A 22282-nucleotide genomic window follows, 5' to 3' on the forward strand; every position below is an offset into this window, starting at 1 on the left:
TGCGCTCTCTCTCTCTCTCTCTCTCTCGCTCGCGCACACACACAAAATTGCTCGTTCCACACACACACACAGAGCCGAGCTCGAATGAAACACCGAGAACCAGACATACTTGTACTGTTGCATATTATGTTTTGATAAATAATTGTTCAAATTATGAAAAATAATTTTGTCATAACAATTTTTCCTCCTGGTCTCTTGTGCCCCCCTGTCATGCCTCTGCGCCCCCCACTTTGAGAAACACTTCAGTAGAGACACAGAATACAATNTCTGTTGCTCTCCCTGAGGATTCTCCCATTTTTCCCTTTAAACTGTGGGGTTTTCTCCGGAGGTTTTTTCCCTTGTACGATGTGAGGGTCAAAGGACAGAGGGTGTCGTATTGTCATACTGATATTCTGTACAAACTGTGAAGTCCACTGAGACAAATGTAACATTTGTGATATTGGGCTATATAAATAAACATTGATTGATTGATTGATTGATTGATTGATTGATTGATTGATTGATTGATTGATATTTTAAAGAAAATTCAGATTGAACATAGAAAACAATTCTTTTTTACTTATAGTGAAAACCACCCTTGGATGATGTTAGTAGACTAAAAGCTTTAGGAATCCAAAGAACAACATATAATAAGTACCCTGTATCAATATTGATGCAAAACAAGTGACATTTTACCTTTTTAGAGAGGTTTAGCAAAAAAAACTCCACCTCTCGGGTCATTTAGGTGGAAATGGGCGTATTTGCCGTTTCTCTGGAACCTATTGGTCGATTGTGATGATTGACATCTCTTTTGAACCGTTAGAGCCAATAGAATCAAAGGGGGATTTCAACATACACACACACGTTACCATTGAGAAGTGGGGGGGGGGCTATGCGCAGGCAGTTTGCCCAAAGTGAAACCCATCTTACGCTCTGAAAATCTGAAAACTTAAAACTAGGTTTATTGCTGATGGATTATCAGAAATAATTTCAAAGTGACACAGACATATTGGATTAACCTATGGATTAACCTTCAGCAGCGTTTTTATCGTTGTAATGCCATTGAAGACAACTTTTTATCAGACAACAACAAAGGTATTGCCATGTTTGCTACCTAATGCCACGTGTTGTGATGTCTGTTTTTGTTTCTCATGTCGCGAGTTTTGATCATGGAGTGATGATACAGATACCTATCGAATCTGTGTAATCTCACAATGCTAATCAATGGATGTGCATTTTGGATAAGTAATAAGGGTTTTATACCGTGAGTTCTGTGCTAACGGCGTTAGCATTTTTTCGCTCAGGGCTAATTCAGATGCTCAGCGTTAGTCTTATGTTTTTTTTTTGCTAAAAATGGTTCATATCATCAGTTAGCTGAGTTTCTTCCCGTTACATGGATTATGAAACATTCATAGTTTATTAAATATTAAGAAGCCCTCAGACGCTGTTTCCTGCAGATGATGCGTTTTTCCCCCCGCTGGCGGGCGGATGGGGTTTAACAGGTTAAAAAAAAAAAGGAGGGCGCTGAGCTCATGCAGGAGATTCTACCGGCAGATACTGACGTGATGAAATGCCATATAATGGATTATCAAGGATTATTTCTGAAACAGTATGGAGCTCAAAGGTTTTCTCTCTTTCCAGTTATACCACAAGGTGAGTTCCTTTTTATTTCCTGCTTCTTCACACACATGCTCTGTGCAGTACAGGTTAGCTCTGAGTGTTAGCGATGTAAACATGCACCGTCCAAAACAGTCGGGCATTGTTTCTGATAGCAACATTTCTGATAGGGCCGTGGGTGTAAAGCCAGCCTACATTTCCGATATTACGTCATATCTGACGCAAATTGTTTTTTTTAGAGATTTGGGAATGGAGGAAAAGAGAGAGGGTTTTATTTTCTGACGCTGCGTGAGTTCCCTGACACACCGGGGGCACATCTTTATGTATAAAAGATATCAAAAAGTGAATTTTGCATGATAGGTCCCCTTTAAAGTCTCAGTACATAATTCCAGGTCTCTTGAAAAGCATGTAGCAGCACCTACCGTATAGATGCTAACGGTTCAGTAAGATGCTCCACCTGCGAACTTGAGTATCATTCTATCCAACCCCGTAAATCAGAGTTACTTACCAAAACTGGTCATTCCACTGCCTGCCTTGTCAAACAGCAGGAAGGCGACCATGTAGAGCGAGTCTGGAGCGCACAGCACCGACTCGAATGCTACGAACTCCTGAAAGGAGATCAGCCTGAGAGAAGGGTAGAAGAAAGAGGATATGTAAGAGCTGTGAAACATTGGTGAATGCTGTCATTTGAGTTGATTTATTAATGTGCTATTCAAGTTTCAACTTCTCTGTGTAAATACTTAATCAGCTACACCTGTGAAACACACTCTCTGATATTAATTTAGTCATATAATACATAATAAAGACTTAAGCCAAGTTGTACTAATAAAATGATATATTAAATGCAAATCTGGATATTTTTAACACATGCACAATTGCATTAAACTCCATTGTAATTACTGCCACACAGTGGCAAACCAGCACACGGAGACAACCCATCAATCCGTGTTACGCACAATCCAAGAGGCCTTTTATCCAGGAGTCTGTTATTCCACGTGTAATGTCATAAACTCATTGAGCGTGATGGCAAGAAAATAAAGAAAATGCTAAAGCTCAGTGTGTGTTCCCAGTCGGAGCTGGCAGCTGGTACAGAGAAAGCTAACTTTACAACAGCAGAAGAAAAGAAAATGAAATTTGAAGTTTTATATTTTAGTGTGTCATTTTAAACAAGTAGACAGGAGAGGAGGGAGCTGGGAGTAAGTTAAGGAAATATAATCCATCTCAATATAAACGTAATACAAAGAACGGAGTTTAGAGTAAAAGTCAAGAAAAGCAAAGCTGGAAAACAAAAGTAAAATGGGGAAAACTTTTGTCTGCATTAACTCTGAAATAAAAGCTTTAAATTAAATGTAAACACACCAGATACGTGTTATCTAATTATACTGCTGCCTCTTTTACCGAGTTAGTCAGTCAGTTGTCAGCGTTTTGTTAAATACTATTCTATCACCTGTCACTCTATAGTAAAACAAATGCCCACATGCATCAATAACAGGAAATAAACATAAACATCTCTATTGTGTGAACCTACTGAGAGCTCCTGCTGTGGAGAACTGGACCACGCAGTCTAGCCTTTATTCAGGCCCTGGTTCACTGTTGCCACAAGTCCATTATGAATTTCACAAATGGCTCCGATAATTACAGACGGGGTCAGTGTTGATGCAGTCCCCGAGCATCCATCTATTAAACCTTTTTCAATTTCCAAGGGGGGAGTATAGGGGGTGCAATGATTACATTTTTTATTCATTATTGTGCTGATGAAATTGAGATGCATTTGTTTGGACTGTTTGACGTGGGTGCTTATGTGCATCTTTATATGTACTTAAAAAAACATTATATATATATATATTTTTTTTTAAAACAGGCTGAGAAACAGATGCAATTTGCACTGACAAAATGTTATTTAGAAAACATATTACCAGTAAGAAATATCAAATTAGTAACTGCCTATTCCATGTTTAGATTACTTTCTTTTTTAGTCTGCAAAAATGCCAATTTAAAAAAAACAAGAGGCCGAAAACAGTCCCAAAATATTCAGACCCACACTTGGTTTGAGTAAAAACTAAGTAAATATATGTGTATGTGGGAGAAAGAGCATTAGAGAAAAATGTAGAGTGAATAAATCGAGCATACAGTCCAATTAATTCTACCTATGCTGTAAAATGTATTATCCCTTCGATTTACACACGGCATCTATTGCACGTCTGTCCGTCCTGGGAGAGGGATCCCTCCTCTGTTGCTCTCCCTGAGGTTTCTCCCATGTTCCCCTTTAAACTGTGGGTTTTCTCTGGAAGTGTTTCCTTGTACAATGTGAGGGTCTAAGGACAGAGGGTGTCGTATTGTCATACTGATATTCTGTACAAACTGTGAAGTCCACTGAGACAAATGTAACATTTGTGATATTGGGCTATATAAATAAACATTGATTGATTGATTCAGTGGCAAATTAATCAGCCGTCATTTTTGCAAAGGAAAGCTAATTGTTTTATTACCTAAGCAGTTAGTTCTTAAGAGCGGGGCCCTGCTGATGGCAGGTAGGTGGGAGGGGGCACAAAAGCACACTGCTGTGGCCGACCGTGGATCTACTGCTAAAAACAAAGCTAATAAAATGTTTGCTCACACTGCTGGAATATTATCAAACTGTACAGTAATGATCCTGCTTTTGTGACAGAGGTATAGTACACTCTGGAATTATACCTCAGAGAGGCTAATTAAGAAATGTAGTGCAAAGACTCAGAAATCACAAATGTTCCCAGGCGGAGCGGAGGGAAAAAGTAAAATGTTTCTTTTTCACACGCATCGTTTTACATGCACGCTGGTCGTCCCGTCTGTGTTTTCCCAGACGCGGATAATCAGTATATTATTGTAACTGAGATGGCTGCTGATCATGGAGGGATTGGACCATGGTTTAGACCAGGGAGCGCAGACAAGATCCAGGGGGCATCTCCATAACACACACGAGAAACATTCCACGTACTCGTAAGCATTTACACACAGCTCTGTAGCCGGGGATGAAGCTTATGATGGTTGATTAGCAGCGCCATGACGGCTGCAAAATGATTACAATGAGAGGGGGAAGCCATCGGTTTCTGCTATGCCGACCCAACCCCAATGAGACGCTCAAAAATCAAATCCTCCAACAGCATCTCCCAACCATCAACTGCTATGGCATGTGTCCAGGGCTGCCCGGGATGAACTTCGGAGTCAGGAATAATGTGATACTGTAGCATGGCATCTCTTCAGCGTACTGTGTACTCACTTTACTCTGCAGGATTTTGTTGAGTCTCCAAACAGACATATTCGTGACGTGTATCAGATGGGAGACGTAACACACACGACATAAACAAAGACTTGATTCTAGCATGTGTCTTTACAGATGACAGCTCAATGATGTTTTCCCTAGGATGCCAAAACAATCCAATTTAAACTGTCTTCGCTAAGTTGGTCCGGCATAACAATTCCACCCCATTTTCCATATATTCGTGTTTGTTTTTATCTTATGTTTGCCAAATGGCTTTTGTCTCCGTCTCCTCTCAGTAGGCATCTAAATACACTCCTCTGAACCGAAAAACCAGGCGCCGAAACGTTGTTTACAAGTAACATAAATGCATGGTGTTGGTTGGGCCCGGCTGATAGAAAGACAGCTCTCCTCCGTTGATAGTAGTGGGAGAGGGGAGCCTAGAGGGGCTTCAATAATCCCCTGTCCCTGGCATCCTGGCATTGTTACTGACAGCCTTCCACCCACCTGGAGCGAGCTTGCACACAGACACACACGTCCCAAAAACACACCCAGATGAGTGCAAGCTGCCAGTATCTGTTCGGTTTCTAAGAGTGGACACCTACCAGTACAAGTCTAGAATAACCACAGCAGCTGGCAGACTGCTATCTTCCCAGCAAGCAACCGTAACAACTTTTTTCTCCCTTTTAAAACCTCCAAGAGTATATGAGGGGGAGTGGGGTTTTCCACACCTGAACAGAGGTTTGTATCAAAATATCAGAGGGAAGATGGAATAGAGAAGCAGAAAGGTAGGGAGTCTGAAGGAAATGAAATGGATAAAGCTCAGAGTGCATTACGGTGTATTGCGAGTGTATAAAGAGACAGGGATGGTAGCAAAGGAATGCATATGAAGTTAAAAGCAAAATAAGAAAAGAGGACATAAATAGTAAAAGGAGAAAATCTGCTAACCATCTTGTGGCTCTGTGTGTCAGTGCATACACACATAACCATTTTATTCCTGGAAATGTACACATCTCCACAGTCTCTCTCTCCATCTGTCTCTGTCTCACTGCCAGCGGTGAGAATAAGAGGGAGAAAGTGATTTCCACGTAACAGATTGTTACGACTGTCACTATATCCCCTGATTTACACAGTGGCAGGGAGGATGACAAATGCATTTTCTCTGTTTATATCACCACACATACACACCAAACCAATAACATACACACAATGGCATCTAAGTAAAATATCTCTCACATAGATCAACTCCAACAGAAAAGTAAAACGAGCGCGCTGCCTGCTATCCGACCCCCTGCTAAATCTATTACCCAGACTCATCTTGTTGAAATGGAGTCCTATCTGGCAAAAACAGCAGCAAGCGTACTGGCTTCAAATACACTACCCCTCATGTACCAAACTTATTGTTCAAAAACATATTTGCATGAGATAGGGCGAGCTGAATGAAAATAAAGTCACTAAAGTGGTTCGTTTTGTCTTGTGCACCGTTCTTTTCATAAGGTTTGCCCGAATGAGCGCTTGAAAAACAATGCGTTTGTGTTTTCAGCTACCACTGACAGTGCAGCATATCCACTTTTTATATCCATTTGGTTTGTATTCACGAGACACAGGTTTGCCGAATAATCATCGAGACTCTTTGTCTCACAGAATCATTCATCTATCAAAGATTAGTAGAAAAATAACACATCACAGAGAATGAGCATCATGAAGCTTTTCCAATGTCAACTGTAAAAAAAAACAAATCACATCCAAACCTGGGTCTAAACAGACTTTTTTTCCTGTTTTGCCCCCATATCATTTCCATTCCCCTCCACAAAACCAAAATGAGGTTTAGATACAAAGCCTGGGCCATGGGTTCCTAATAGATTTACCCTGATGCCACGGCCACCATTTATCCTGCTCCAAAGCCACACAATGCAACAGAGTGCTCCTGAATAGCATGGGCAATTACAGTGCATGTGTGTGTTTTTGTATCAGTGTGTGTGTGTGTGTGTGTGTGTGTGTGTGTGTGTGTGTGCACGTGCATTGCTCTCTTTTTTTTCCAATTCCAAAACCCCCACTACTCCATCTCAGCGTCCTATGTGTGTGCACACACACACACACACACACACACACACACACACACACACACACACATAAACTCTCTTGTGGCTGAATTCTGGCTAGTGACTCCCTACACACACACACACACACACACACACACACACACACACACACACACACACACACACCTTAAAGCAGATGTAATAACATGAAGCTACGCAGCCATGTGCACTTTGCTCTTTGTAGAAGCCCAGGTGGTTACCATGGCAATGTAAAAAAAAATCTTTTTTGACTTAACATTTTATTACCCATCATTATGTATCATTAAATACATACATATTAATGTAAAAAAACAGGGGTGATGGGGATGGGGGGGAGGAGTAAGTGTGAAATTGGGGGTGTATCTACAAAGAAGGAAACACCTGAAAGGGGCCTTTGGTGGTTTGATGTCTCTGATAATTCAAGTATGAACATCCCTCTGTGAATTTTTTACACCAAAGGATTCAGGCATAGGTTTATTTATTAAATGCAAAATAACACTAGAGAGGTAGTCACACGAGATCAAAGGGATAAATAACGTGTACTGATAGCTTTGATAGGCTTACTAGTTAGGAGTTGGCTTAGTGAGAGGAGATGAATTTGTGGCTTAAACAGAAACTCAGCATAGCAATTTCAGTCATATCGGCCTCTTCTGCCAGAGATGTATTCAAACAGTATAATCCTCATAAGACACTGCTTATGATCCCCTATTTTTTACTGATTTATAAAAAAATATATTGCTGTATTTACCCTCTATCGGTCATATTTTGGCGTCATACATCTTTTCATTCATAATAGCCGATAATCCATATTCACTTCAGCTAATAATAGCAGATAAATATGAGAATCCTAACCCATCTTTCTTTTGATCCACGACTCCAGCCAGCAGCTTCGCGGCCTCGTCCAACAGCCGGATGTCTGTGTGGGCATGGAGGAAGCGGCTCACAAAGTCCTGTGGCGACATGAAGCTCTCCTCATTCTTCTTGACGTTGGCATACTGTAAAGTGAAAAAACGGATACAGAAACAAGGCCACATGCTGAGCTTTAGAATCTGATTTAAAATATAAAGCTTTTTATAAAGAGGCAAGCACAAAAGAGCAAACACAAAGTATATAGGTAAAACGTACCTTTTCAAAAATGGCTTTCAACTCAGTGGGGTCGGCCCTCCTAGGCAGAACTGCCTGCAAGACAATAAATTACATTACATTACATTTAGTTAGATTAAATTAGGTTTTGTCAAATGACTTTTATACACATTGCCCCACTTTTGCATGTATTGTTTGAAGTACGCTGCACAACAGAGGTTTGTGTTATTTTTGATTGAATACTGTTAGGGGCCTTAAGCATCCCGTAATTAACAAGAAAAGAGAAATATTGCAAAAAAACTGACTAACTACACATCATATTGGGCTTGGAGGCAAATTCTTTGGCCTGAATCGCAGATAAAATACTCCAAACTCAATGTCCAATAATAAGCTTTGTATGGTGGGTTTGACTATCAACTATAATTTTACTTGTGACAGTCCGAAAATATTTCAAAAGCTGTAACAAAAGTTAGAAAGCGAATGGTTCACCATAAACCTAATTTAGTTAGGCAGAAATATATATCTTGTGGTGTTTTTCTCTCCTGTTAATAATCTTGTAGCGCTTCAGATCTTTATTGTGACATTAACTGTTCTTTAGTAAGTAAGATGCTCCTTCTGGTGTTATACTTAAAACATTTTTTAAAGCAAAGTGGCTAGAAGGAAATGTCCAATTATCCAGCTTTGAAGTGTACAGAATGTAAACAAATAGGCTTCCATGACAGTAGCATACAGCCATGTTTAAACTTCCCTTCAAACCTGTAGAAACGTTTTGCACCTGCAAGTAGTTAACGTTAATAAATAGGATGCCAAAGCATATAGCATGATGCTAACCAAGGTTACCTGTCACTACCTGAACTCATTTAGCAGGGACACACCTGTTGACTGATGCCTGATATAAGTAGCGTGCATTCAAATCAGCAAGAGTGTAAATACTGCTCTTTGTTTGCAACAATATTGAAATGACAGTTCAGTATAAATGGGGAACTGTTAGCTAACTCTTACATTATTAATTTAGCTAACCGGATACAGTAAAGCCTCAATGTCATTGCCGTATGGTCAGAGTTAATCTCTAGCACATCCTCTAAACAGGCTAACCGGCATTAAACGAGTCCTCCGGGAACACATTATAACCGGCGCAGAGCTCCGGTGGAGACACTCCCGGGACCGAGCACCATCACTGACAATGCAACAGCTCCCCACAAAGAGTAGAAACTTAAATGCAAAACTCATCTTACCTTTCCTGCCATGCTAAAGCGAGCTGACCGTCAACTAGTCCCGTGCACTTCCTCCTGCGTGACGACACGCGCCGGTGCAGTGAAAGGAGGATAAAGAGGATCAGCTGGGCACGAGAGGTCAGCAGATCAGTGGCCTGTGCATGTCACGTCCATTCAATGATCGGATAATGTGTGTAGAGAATTTCTATATCTGTCTCTGTGACTTAAACTCGACCTACTCAGTGAAAGTGCCATAAAATCTTCCCTGCTGTGTTTTACCCTAATCCTACCAACAGCAGCAACAATCCGGCCAAGAAGGTATGGCCTACCTTTTGTCATATCACAGGTGCTTCGCCATAACTAAATCAATGTATTACTAATGATTACATACTATTGTTCTGTTTAAATTAGTTTTTTTTTAAATACCAATCTTTGGGCCCAAGGGCACCCGAGTCAAAAAGCTACCGATTCCATCGGTGTGGTTTTAATAGATGGACTTATTTATTGAGTAGGCCTACATGTTTGCCTTGGGTCACATACTATCAGAAAGGTAGGGGAACTGTGAGTCATTTTAAACAAGATTTTGCTGTAAAATAAATGCAGAAAACAGCAACATGCAAAGGGACTGTTAACAATGTGAGGGTAGTGGATGCTCTGGTTTATGGGGCTTTTTTATGTCTTTGCCTAGGGGCCCATTAGCTCATGCTCCATCCCACTGATAAAACCGCTTACTTGAAAAACTCACTATTATACTCACCAATCATAATTCCTATATAATTTTGGACCTCAAGTAGCAGCAAAGTAATTCAAAGTTTTTACTGCAATATTAAATTCAAACTTTATAATATATTTAAAGTGGATAATCTTCGAGTGGATTTATTATTATCCTCATTGGACTGTACTAGTCTGTAACTACTAAGGAACAGTGGTCTATAGACGTCAGAATAAAAACCTCAGTTCCTTCCTCTCACAGCCATTCTTTCTCCCAGTAAATGGTTCCTATACTTTATTTCCAGCTTTTTCCAGCCCATCTGTGCTTTGTGCCAGGAGGGAAAAAGGTGCAGAGAGAATTTTGTGACTACAAAAGCAAAGGTTAACATTACTCACAGCATAAAAACAATTTAAAAGGGAGCAAAAGGGCTCTAATGGCCCGACAGTCTTCAAAGAAAATGTATTTTGCGCTCAAAATAATTCATAGCTTTTTGCCGATGGCTTTTCAGCTTCCCGGAGACCCAGCATGAACCACTGTATTTTTCCCAGCAGGCTCTCTGCTCCTCGAAAAATGGCCTTCGCTCGGGCATAGCTCGCATCCCCCTCCAAATATTGACAGCACTGAGTCCATGGCTTATTGGAAAAATGGCTGTAAGTAATGTTTTATCAGCCGATGCAATCTCCACACCTGTATTTTCCCCTGTCGTATAACAATATTTGACAAGATTAATGATTTGAACCCATGACATTTTATTTCCCATCACTGTCAATCCGCCAGCAAACAACTCACTTACTTGTGGCATTTGGTGTGGTAAGCATGTAGCAGCATTTGCTTTGCTCGTGTATTATTCATGAACCGCACATTTTACTTGTAAACTAAAGTGTCTAACAGCTCTGACATGAAATTCTAGACTGTTTATGAGGATTGAAATCTTTAGAAATTACCTTCATTTAAATGATTTTTTTGTTTAGAGCAGGTTTTTAGCCTTTATTTTTAGCCATCACACAAACAATGTCAGCCGCCACAGAGTAAGTGGGTAATAATGATAAACCTTGCGACCTTTGAACTTCAATGGCTTGAGGGGTCTCCTGTCCGCGTCCCCAAGGGCCCACGCGTCCTGACAGCCTGAGCGATGAGTGGCGGACGGCTGTCTCGATCAGCCTCCTCCTATTTTTAACCCACACTAAACACAAGGTTTCCAAAATAGACCCGAGCTCTAAACAAATGATTAATAGGGCACTTAGGTCTCCTCACTGACCAGCGAGTCCCTATTAACAGCCAATAACGGAGGCCCTCCGAGGTCAAAAGGTTTAAAGACTTTCTAATAAAAGTAACAGAGACATGGGGATGTGTTTTGCAGGAAAAAAAGTTGTGTCTCAGTTTGAAATGCTGACAAGTTAATAATCCCTTCTCAAATGGCCCTACCACAGTAAAATGGCCAGTTTGTTCTTACTTTTATTGCTATCATCTGTCAGTCACTCAAATCTTTCTCTTTTTTTTCCTGCTTCTTCGTAAGTGGACTGAAAGAGCTAAAACAGCTTTACAGTAATGTTCTCGCTGGGGCTTTATTCTCATTTCCCATTCTTTCTTCTCTTTTTTGGATGAATTTTGAATTCTTATTGTAGTTTTAGGCAGGAAACGCCTAATGGATTCCCAAAGAAGTATTCATGACATGGTAATGAGATTCAAATTCGTAAGACATTTTTTACCTGAAAAAAAAGACAGTTTGTGGCAGTGGCTTTGTCCTGTTTTCCACAGCTCAAGATTACAGTTTCCCAGTCACTCTACTTTCCCTAATGTCATTTTAAAATGTATTGGATGGAGACACAAAGCCAAAGAGTACTAAAATGTGAAAACAACTGAAAAATATGTTTGATTCACTTTCTGTCAAAACCACGCATCCTGGGGTTGATGAAGAGCATGTGGAAAGATGCACACATTATATTGTTTACTTTGAATCAGAATCAGAATAAGAATGTGTTGCTTAGGGTGTAAACCATCTGTTTTTCAAAACAAAACAATTACCATAATTACATATGAAATCTGATTAGACACATTGTGAAATTTAGCAATGTAAACACTAGATTACTTTTACCAAACGTGTTTTTCTACAAGCCTTAAAAATCATCAATTGTACATATGTATTAATTTGCTGCTGAGATACTCCAAAAGATATGCACTGTTTACTTCTGTTTGGAACGAAAAGACTTGAGGATAAGTTCCACAGATAAGGTTTAAGTTACGAATGGAGAGACAGATCAACACATTGTTGGTTATAGTCTTGTTGTGGGATTTGATGACAGTAAGATTGCTATGATTATATCAGATTTATCTTTTCAAACATTTCTCAAAAGTTGCAGATGTACTACTAAAAGCATGAAAGTACATACATGCAAGGGTTCATTGAATAGTGAATGGTTTCAAATCTACCTCAAGGCAAAAAGGAAACATGTTTTTTATGAGCTACAGACCATGTAATGTGCTGCAGAGAAAGATTTATAACCACTTGTATTGTGATATATCACTTTATGGGCGCACATAGCAGAATACTTTTCTAAAACATTTAAAAGTGGAGATAAAGGTTTTATTTTTCTACTGTCAGATTGACCAATTCCAAATGTATGTCCCCAATTTGGGTGGCCCTGTCCTAACCGTCTATGTTCCTAACCCACATCTGAATTCCTCCAAGAATCCCGTTTCTGTTTTGTACAATCTCAGCTTTTTTTTTTAGACCTTTCATTTGTGAGAAGCTGAATGTCTTGCTTAAGGACACATCAGCATGACACATGGCTGTTGATGGACATAGTGGCTAGAAACCTGCAACCACTTGATTATTACCATGTTACTTCCCCTCTAATTAAGATTGTTTCATGTGAGAGCCAAGAATGACGCCGGAGTTGTTCCAGTTAAGCTCAGTATTTGGAAGACGCAAGTTCTGAGATTGTGCAAAGACAAACCATTGTAAGCTTCACACTTGCCAAAGTGTGAGTTTTAAATAACATCAAAGTGTCACGAAAACCACACAGTGCACACTGCCCAGATAGCGCTGGACGAAAAATCTGTTTTGCATCGGACAAGAAGGTGACAAGAAGAGAAATGATCGGAGAAATTATCATGGTGAGGGCATTTTTATAAAATCATCATAATCCATCTAATATATAAGACAAAAAAGTTATTTGTATATTTATTTTGACTGTTTATGTTTCTTTCCTTCTTCTTGAATTGTGGAGTTCATCATCTTTAAAATAAACAGTATTTGTGCCAATACATAAAGCTCTTATGTCCTTTCTTCATCAGTCACATATTAGCAAAATAATGGAGTTCTCTCGATATACAAAGTCTCTGCTGTCTGTCTAACAACAAAACACTGCCTATTATAATCTACTTTCATTTCTCCAATCAGTAAGTTGTCAAACACAGTACTATCCTTAATCATCACACATAACATGCACTGCATTAAAGTGGCATTCTTGTAAACACCATATCTGTAATAGTGTGTGACAAGCCGCCTTTGTTTACAGCATAATAACTGGGTGTTTGAATAACTTCTCAATGACTTAAAGTAACCAGCCAGACTCACTCTGCTTCCATTCAGCCGTGCAGCCTGATAAACTGGACTGACAGAGTGGACTGCGGATTACACCAAACACTCGGGCTGAATGGACTTCTGAGGCATTTCACCTGCGGTCTCGAGACATGAGAGTGCATTTCCTGCGCACACATTGGCGGATGTAGTGTACATCCGTTTGCCTCATTATGCAAATGTTGACGTGTGCATTCATAAACATGGAAAGAAAGCTAAAATCAGCCCCACCCACACATGCATTTATTCGAAGCACCAGCTTTGCTTTCTTTGCGGACGCTCCCCTCTTTTCCATCTGCCAACCTCAACTTCAAGGCGGGCTGTCTTCTCCGTAGCTTCTGGATGAATCTGTTTAGTATCTTTCAATTCAGATGAAGAGCTACACTAACCATGCTTCAGGGCATCTGGGATGGGCCGGGGGCCTGGTGAAGCCCGGGAAGGGGTGGATGGGAGCTTTGAGATGGTCCAGACAGGCTCAAGCTCCTCTCTTCCACAACAACAAGGACCCACACTGAAGCACGCTCAGACCCTGCAACCCGAGAGGGCACAGGGGTCCTCCAGCCTGCCTGGTTTGGGATAAATGAACCCAGATGCTTCCCACAAATGCAGAGCAACCACGCTGAAGGAATGAGGGCGGGGGGAGTAGGTGGTAGAGGCAGAAAAAGTGGGGGCTTACCTCTTTTTTTTTCTTCCTCCCCTAGTTGAGGCAGTTATCTATCAGATTCCTGCGCTTTCTCATAACCACTGATCACAGAGGCCTCCGTGCAAGGAGCATTGTGGGAAATGATCAGAGGGTCATTTGTCTTTGAAGGAGAATGAGAGCAGCAGCAAATCTTTAAGTCTTTTCCTCTTCCTCTTCCTGTCAAGCTGCCACCTGGACTGAGAGAGAGGCAGCGAGAGAATGATGGTCGCATTCGTCTAAATGACTTAATTGAAGTTCGAATTGGCGCAGGAAGTTTTAGAATGTAACATGAATAGTGTGATTAAATGCCTTTGAAGGTTTTGTTGTATAGATGTGTTAGCTCCTCATCTTTTCAGCACACTTGATCAGAGACGCTAAGATGTCATTCTGCCATCTATAGAAAAACACCTGTCTCAGGAATAGTCTTGGAATGTTAGATTAGAAGATACAGATATCTGTAAAGAGAAAATCGTGCTACAGTCTGTTAGCTTAGATTAGCACAAGGACTGGAAACAGGGGGAATGAGCTAGCCTACTGTTCAAAGGTAACAACATTCAACTAGTTTTCATGACTAGCTCATCAACCTATCCCTATGAAAAGAAATAGCCTGGCAAATCACCCCTACAAAACCCCAATGTGTTGTTTTACACTACCTTTGAATAGAACCATGCTTGCTGTTTCCTGCTAGCAGTCTTTATGCCAAGCTAAGCTAACCAGCTGCTGTTTACTACTATTACTCAGGGGCTTAGCCGCTAGTAGTGAGGACCTTTTGTCAACAGGTGTTCCTCATTCGTGTTCTATAGAATCCTGACCACACAAGCATCTCCAAACTTTCATGTCTTGCAAATGAAAATGCAAGACATAAATTATCGACCCCATGTCAAGGCCAGTGAGTGTTTACAGGTTGTGCCACACAGAACCTTTATATTTTACTTGCTTGTCATTTGTAAATTCATTCAAACATGTGGTCCACCTGCAAAGTGCATATCTTCAGCCAGAAGTGGGTGGTGTAATAAAGAAACTAGCTTCATGAAAACATTTTACGCAGTGGCGCTTCAAAGCTCCTTTTCCTCTACAGACTGTGGCAATGTGTTTCTCACCAGGGACCTCAGGAGTAACCTGTGTCACTACCAATCTGCCAGCCTCTCCTGATGCCATCCAGATGCCCCATCCTGAAACACACACCGGCCTCTTTGTTTGCTCTACTCTAGGTTTAAGGCCCTTTTTTTTTTACCAAGTTGGACATGCACATATAACACATATACAGATGCACAAATGCCAAAAAAACACACTCTCAAACTAACATGATGTTCGGACACAATCAACCACACATGCACATACCCTCAAACCACCCCCTGTCTGAGGTAGATGCAGCAATGAAGAATAAACGACACATTTCCTATATCATTTCACTAAGTCTCGCCTGCTTTAGCTCACTCCTAACCTGCCTTGCCATGTCGGAAGAACAAGAGTTAAATTAGAGAGGACTACATTTCCTGAAATGAAATGACTGTCAACTTAACTTTGCTCCATCATTCCAGAGGAGAGCAAGAAAAATAACCCAGTCCTTCCTTTCTGTTTTTGCGTAACGAACAGCAAACAGAGTTTGAAATATCAAAGGCAACTGCGGTAAAAGGCATCGCTTGCAAATGAGTTAAGAAAGAGAGTTGAGCTGTTTCAGTCCGGCTTTGATCTCAGGGATTTGTAGCGAGGGGGCAACATGTAGCTCCTGTATATGTCATCATGACCATTAGGAAGTGCTGACATCTGATTAGGATGACAAAACAGCAAGCACCTGTGTGTGAGTGTGTGTGTTTCGTGCATTGGCAATGTCCGATGTTGAAAGTATTCATGTGCTTGCATCAATGTGATTTCCGAGCATTCGTGTGTACGCTTTGCATGGGTACATTTTTGCACATTTGGGTGTATTTGGAAGAGTGTGCATTTTTGTTTTTCTTCTTCCACATCTGTGAGTGTGTGAGGATGAGAGAGTGCATGCCTGTGTGGTGTGCTGGCTGGCTGTCCTGCCTCGAGGGGAGATAAATGGCTGAGTGTTGTTGTTGTCCAGAGAGCAGACACTCTGACAGCCGCTCACACATGATTAATTGTTTCCTTGTTAGGACTGGGACCAGTTGACTGTGGCTGGGCCAAGGCCTCCCACCCAGATTTACCAATGTGTGTGTGTGTGTGTGTGTGTGTGTGTGTGTGTGTGTGTGTGTGTGTGTGTGTGTGTGTGTGTATGTGTGCAATGTGTGTGTGTGTGTGTGTGTGTGTGTGTGTGTGTGTGTGTGTGTGTGTGTGTGTGTGTGTGTGTGTGTGTGTGTGTGTGTGTGTGTGTGTGGACAAGAGAGTTAGAGAGTGATGAAAGGCAGCGAGGAGAGAGAAAGTTATATCCTATTTTTTTGCCTGTCATTGTACTCTCTTTTAGAACATGTGCTATTGTTTTGAAACAGGCCACACAGTGAAGTGGTGAAGTTATTTTGGTTGAATGTGGTGAATAAGACCGATGTGAACTGAGGGGACGATTTGTCCTGCAACCTTTTAATGTTCACTTGAATTAGGTTTTGCAATTTGAAATGTCTTTAATGGACTTCCTTCCTGCAATTGTTTCCCTCTCCTGTGTGGTTGCGATGCAGGTAGGCTACTGCAACATGTAATTAACCATTCTCTAATTACTTGACCCAAGTGGAAGAAGCTCTAGCGATTGCCTTGAATCATGGCTGCACATTGATTTCTCATAGGTCACCACTGTTCAGGTTGATCTACAGTGACGATGGGTTTCATGGGAATGCATGAGTGAGCCTGATGATTGATTAATTACAATTATCAGAGGCCTGATAATTCACCAGAGATGATAATAACATCAAGTGTGCTTTACTGCTCTGGCGGAAAAAGCCTCTACGGTGTCTAAATTGTCGCCCCTATTAATTTATCTTCCTTCACTGTCCAATGCTTTTAAGTGCAGCAGGACAGGTGGATAGCTGTGTGTTCAAATATTGGAAGTTTAAGGAGGGGAAGGGGTTACAATTCTGGAGTAAAAATAAAAAACAAACACCCTAATTGCCAGGTATCATGGGTGTACGGGAAGGAAACGCAACAGGGGGGTGTTGTTGCCACAGACGTCACAGTTAAAAACACGCTGCCATCCTTGCAGGGCCGTTCGGCTCCGTTGCACATTGAGGTTTAATGATGGCATGAGAATGACTCACATGCAACAGTGATTCACTTTACATTAGACCCTTAATCAAAGCAGATATTATCCCTCCTTTGTGTTGATAAAAGTACAGGACTCCACTAAGACTTGTGTTAAATAGATGCAAAACATTTACTCAGCGAGGATTTCTACTTCACTAATGTGTTTTATTTCACAGCGTAGGCCAGTTGTGGCTACTATACCTGGTTGGATTAATGTGGTTGTATTCATATGTTGATGTCTGCATGTAGATTTATCTGTGTGATTGTTTTTGAGATGGAGACTTTGTTATGGTGCTGCATATCAATTCATGCTTTTACATGTGCTGTATCTGAAAAAAAAAAACATAACACATGACCATCGCATGGTCTGTATTTTTGCTCTGGTCTAAACTCAATGTATCCAATATATAGTTTATGCTTTGCAGGGCAGTACAAAGTATATACATTCTCAGTTTTTTTACCAACGTGAAATTATGCATTAACGTGTCAAAGACCTGCGAGATGGATCATGTCATAAACTGCACGCCTGAAATGTGGCACTCATAATCCATCCTGACATCAAACCAAAGCCTTGTGTTTTCATAGTGACTCAACCACCAGGGATGGCGTTAAACTGAAACATACCCATCTGTTTCTTTTTGTGTGCCAACATGTCACATTGGGTTAAAATACAGTCAGGTTTAAGTGGCAGTGATAGTGCAGCGTGATCCCATACTGTCTTAAATATCCAGTGTCATGTCCACATGGCTTTATCCTCATTTTTTTTGCTGAACTGTGATGACTCAAATAAAAAAAGAATTCCCAGCATGAAATAAAACCAAGATATTGTATCTGTGTAGCTAGGTGGTTTGTGGTTGTTTCTGTCAGCAGGATTATGAAAGAACTACTGGACAGGTCTTTAATGAAACTTGGTGAAATGGAGTAGCATGGGTCAGTGAAGAACATATTCAATATTGGAGTAGATCGGTAATTTGGCCTTAAGACACTTTTCTTATGGAAATGGCCATAGCTAATGTCCCGAGTACCCTTATTTTTTCTATTGTTGTCCTTGATGGGAAGATAGCAATGATGCAATAGGCTACTTTAAACGTCATAATCTGAGAAATCAACATTATTAATACCTTAAAAAGCGTCAATAAAACTAAAAGATACAATATGTTATATCCAAAGCTTCAGGCATAATATCCTTTTATTCTGATCCTATTTGAAAGGCTTTTTAAAAAAAGACTATCTATTATTATGTTTACTTCACTTCCACATGATATTATAGGTACGTTTTTTTATGATGCATATTCTGGATTTCGTCTTAGAAAATAGAAAGGGGAGAACCATTCAAAACAACACAGGATCATTTTGATGAGGATGAATGGAGCTGGAAAAGTAGCCTGTGGTCAATCCATACTGGTTAATTGAGGCAGTTAGGGTAGAAGCGACTTAAAAGCCCCAGTCCTCCTTGACAATGATGGCTGTCCTATAAGGGACCCTCAGTAGGGCCCTCAGGTCTTTTGATGGGGCATTCGCCAGCGTCCTTTGGGGCTGTCTCACCCCCCACAATAAACAGGCAGCCCTTTGTCGACGAGAGAAGGGGGGTCTGAAGGGTTGCTCCTCGTTATTATTTTCTAAAGTAATTATACCTTATTATCTATGTTTACTTTAGCGGGGGTGCGAGCGTGCAGGTGTGGGCCATTCGGCTGTGGGTTGGCAGTCTCAGTGGTGAACGCACCCCGAGTGTCTTTTTTTTTTTTTTTTTTAACTCTCTCCCCTCCATCTTTACTTGGAGGTTTTGGGGGGTTTTAGCACTATTGTAGCCCTGCCGCTAATTTCCTCCCAACAAAAGAAATGTGCAATTACAGCTATTATAGTAGCAGCTGCATGCTTCCTAGCTGTGCAGAGACAGCTTCGTCTTTTCCCTGGCTCAGTGGTGAACGGATTGGAGAGGGGAGAAGCAGAGAGAGCAAGGCCTGCAGCGGGGAGGAGAGTTCGAATGGTCACAGTAGCTTCCAGTGTTTGCAGGAAAGAGGAAAATATAGCCTGGGAGGCTGGTGTGTTCCCTCAGTGTAGACACAGCAGGGACTCTCGCCCACAAGCCTGTGGGTCTTGAGAACAATGGATCTGCCATCTCCCAACATGAAGTGTTATGAAATTGTCTTCGCCACAGTTCCATTGGCTGCTCTCTCGCATGGAGTCATGTGGTCTCAGAACTGCGTGGGCCGGGGGAAAAACGATTTGCAAATAAGAAAATGCTTTTTGAAAAATCTAGCCTCACATAAAGAGCAGAATCTGTTTATAGGATTTGCGGCATCCAGTAGTTACCATATAGACTGACCCCGAATGTAATGAGTTGAAAGTAATACACTCGGCTTACTGTATGAAGACTAAACATTGTCAACGCTTACACAAAGACAACTTTTTAAAAAAAGTTATCCATTGTTTAAAATGTTAACAACAAAAGCTTTCAATCATGTTATTGGCAGATTATTCTTCAGGCGTCTGTAAGTCAATATGAGCCTCAGGGAGCCTCTTCGAACATGTCATGGGGAATCATGTGGGTCACAAAGGAACAACAAAAATGCTTGCACAAATTAAATAAACGATTAAATGGGATCAAAGAAGAACTAGTGCAGAGAAACTGAAAAGCTGGCGTCCTGTGTGAGGTTGAAATCTGAGGGCCCATCGAGGCCCTCATGGCGTCAAACACAAGGGACCAATCTCATGCTCTCAGCACAAACAAAATGGTCACAGGTCCTCCTCTGTTGCTCTCACTTACCAATTGTCTCACTTCACCGACTTCCCAACACTTAGAATAATCATCTGGCCCAGGGCCCTTAGTTTCAAGGGCATAAACAGATCTGAGGATCACCTATGTTGGAGTCAGAGCTCTTTTAGTTCACTTCATGAGCATGTGACCTTGCTCGATTTCCCGCAGCCCTTGCCAACAAAATATTTGTTTTCTTTATTGACATGTATATCAGCAGCAGCTGGAGCATTGTCTTTTCAATCATAATATGGGCCCAGGAGAGCTGTTTGGCTGTGCTATGCAGCTGATTGAGATAATAACTAGTAGTAAACAAGGATTTTTTTGCATTTTTCCAGAAGAGAATGAGACTGTCAGATGCTTGTCATCCTGCTTTCAGTAGCCAACAGTTAAACGCTTGACCTGAGCAACAGATTTCCACTTCCACCTTGTCCAGCCTTTAATGCCAAAATCTGAGTGCAACACTTTGAAGTGCTGAATAACTCTTTCCAAATGTATACAGGTGCAAAGCAGTCAATTGTGCGGGTTAATCAGACCATAAGAGGAAACAAAGAAAAACAACTAGGAGTGGCCACCCACAGGCAGAAGGCAGTGGTGAGGAAATTATTCAAAATGTGGCTTCAATATAATAAAGCCCTCTTACAGTCAAACTTTAATTGATTTAACATCTTTGATTATAACATGTCATAAAAACCATTACACTTTTGTTGCATCAACAGTTTAAAAGATCTGTAATGTAGAAACTGGAGTATCACCCTGGTGTTGAAGCCTTCAGAAACAGGATGTAATGAAGGATAAGCAGAAACAGAGCGTGGCTTCATTCACAGGATAATGATGGCTTTTCTTATGGAAGTAGTTGCTGGTAAAATAATCTTCACACACTGAATACATTTGTCATTTGTGTTATTGTTTGAAGAATTTTGGTTGCATCAAGATTATGTTTTTCTTGGTTCAAAAAAGGGATGCTCAATTTCTAAAAATTCCCAGGAAAGGTTGATTGTATTTTAAAGGTTTAAAGTCTCTCATTCTATATACAGTATTTATTACATTTTTACTTGATTACGGACTTGACTTTGATTTCCCGCAGTGTATGAACACACAGCATGACTTTCTGATCGTGTGTTCTGAAAATAAACTCAAAGTAATTTGTTACTACATGGAAAAAATACATTTTCAATGAATACAATTACAAAAACTAAGTAAATATAATACCAGAGAGAAAGTATTTAGTCAACTTTGCACTTCTCGAGGCAGAGGATGAATGTTGTTTTCAGCATGAAAGCCTCCGTCTTACTGGCATCTATTTCAGCTCATTAGGACCCTGGGACTGAGAGTCGACAAAACACTGAGAGAAATCATTTTGCCGGGGGAGTGTGGCGGGGATAAATTGGCCTCTGGTTCAGTACGAGAGTCCCCGCTGTGCCAAGCGGAAGAGAAGGGCCTGGCTGGCAGTAGGGGCAGGCCCAGGCAAGGCAGGCTGGGGGCCCCATGCTGAGACCCCCTCCCCGCCTCTGACAAATACGGCAGTGGATAATCTCTCCTTCAGGGACTCGGCCCAGCGCTGTGGGGCTGAGAAGGGAAGGGGTCTGTTATACAGGAACTGCCTCTGTGTGACGATCAGGCACCACAAACACACTTACACACACTTGTTTGCATTGTGTGTACTTCCACTGCACACAGATTATGTACATCTCCATTTACCCCTCTTCCTGTCACGCTGACATCCCTTTGACAGTTTTAATAAACAGAGCCTAATATAAAAGTATGGTTGCTACAAAATGATCACAAATATCTCTGATGAATTCTGATGTGCACTTGAACTCGAGTAAAATCATGCAAAAATAAATGCAGTTCAAAATAAATGCACATTGTGTCAGAGGGCAATAACAAGCCGCCCATTACAGGTAGACCGTGTTGACTTGGCAGGTGTGCTTCGGAGATCAACAGCTCTTGATAGATATTCAAGCCAAACAATGAGATATCTTTCATACAGAAACTAATAACTGCATGGATGGATTTAGTTTCTACATGAAAGAAAAAGAGCAGTGCAAGGAAACATGAGGTGAAACGGGAGGACGAAGGCTTGATTTTCTGGTAGTAACCATTCCAGCATCAGTTACATTTAGCCATTAGTAATGCGCCGTGA

The 22282-nt window shown here is 41.0% G+C and overlaps 1 protein-coding gene across 1 annotated transcript in view; it reads right to left on the bottom strand.

Annotated features, from left to right (window-relative positions):
- The window catches only part of LOC104960867 (calcium-binding mitochondrial carrier protein Aralar2-like), a 48578-nt gene extending 39303 nt beyond the window's left edge, over positions 1-9275 (bottom strand). Inside the window, exons 1-4 of the mRNA XM_010789045.1 lie at positions 9231-9275; positions 8038-8091; positions 7765-7907; positions 2105-2220 (exon numbers count right to left, since the gene is read on the bottom strand). Of these exons, the coding sequence (XP_010787347.1) occupies positions 2105-2220; positions 7765-7907; positions 8038-8091; positions 9231-9242 (325 nt within the window). The 5' untranslated portion in view covers positions 9243-9275. The remainder of the gene's footprint in view (positions 1-2104; positions 2221-7764; positions 7908-8037; positions 8092-9230) is intronic.
- Between the last annotated feature and the right edge of the window lie 13007 nt (positions 9276-22282).

The sequence above is a fragment of the Notothenia coriiceps genome, unplaced genomic scaffold, assembly GCF_000735185.1.
Source record: "Notothenia coriiceps isolate Sejong01 unplaced genomic scaffold, NC01 NC01_scaffold00001443, whole genome shotgun sequence".
Taxonomy (NCBI): domain Eukaryota; kingdom Metazoa; phylum Chordata; class Actinopteri; order Perciformes; family Nototheniidae; genus Notothenia; species Notothenia coriiceps.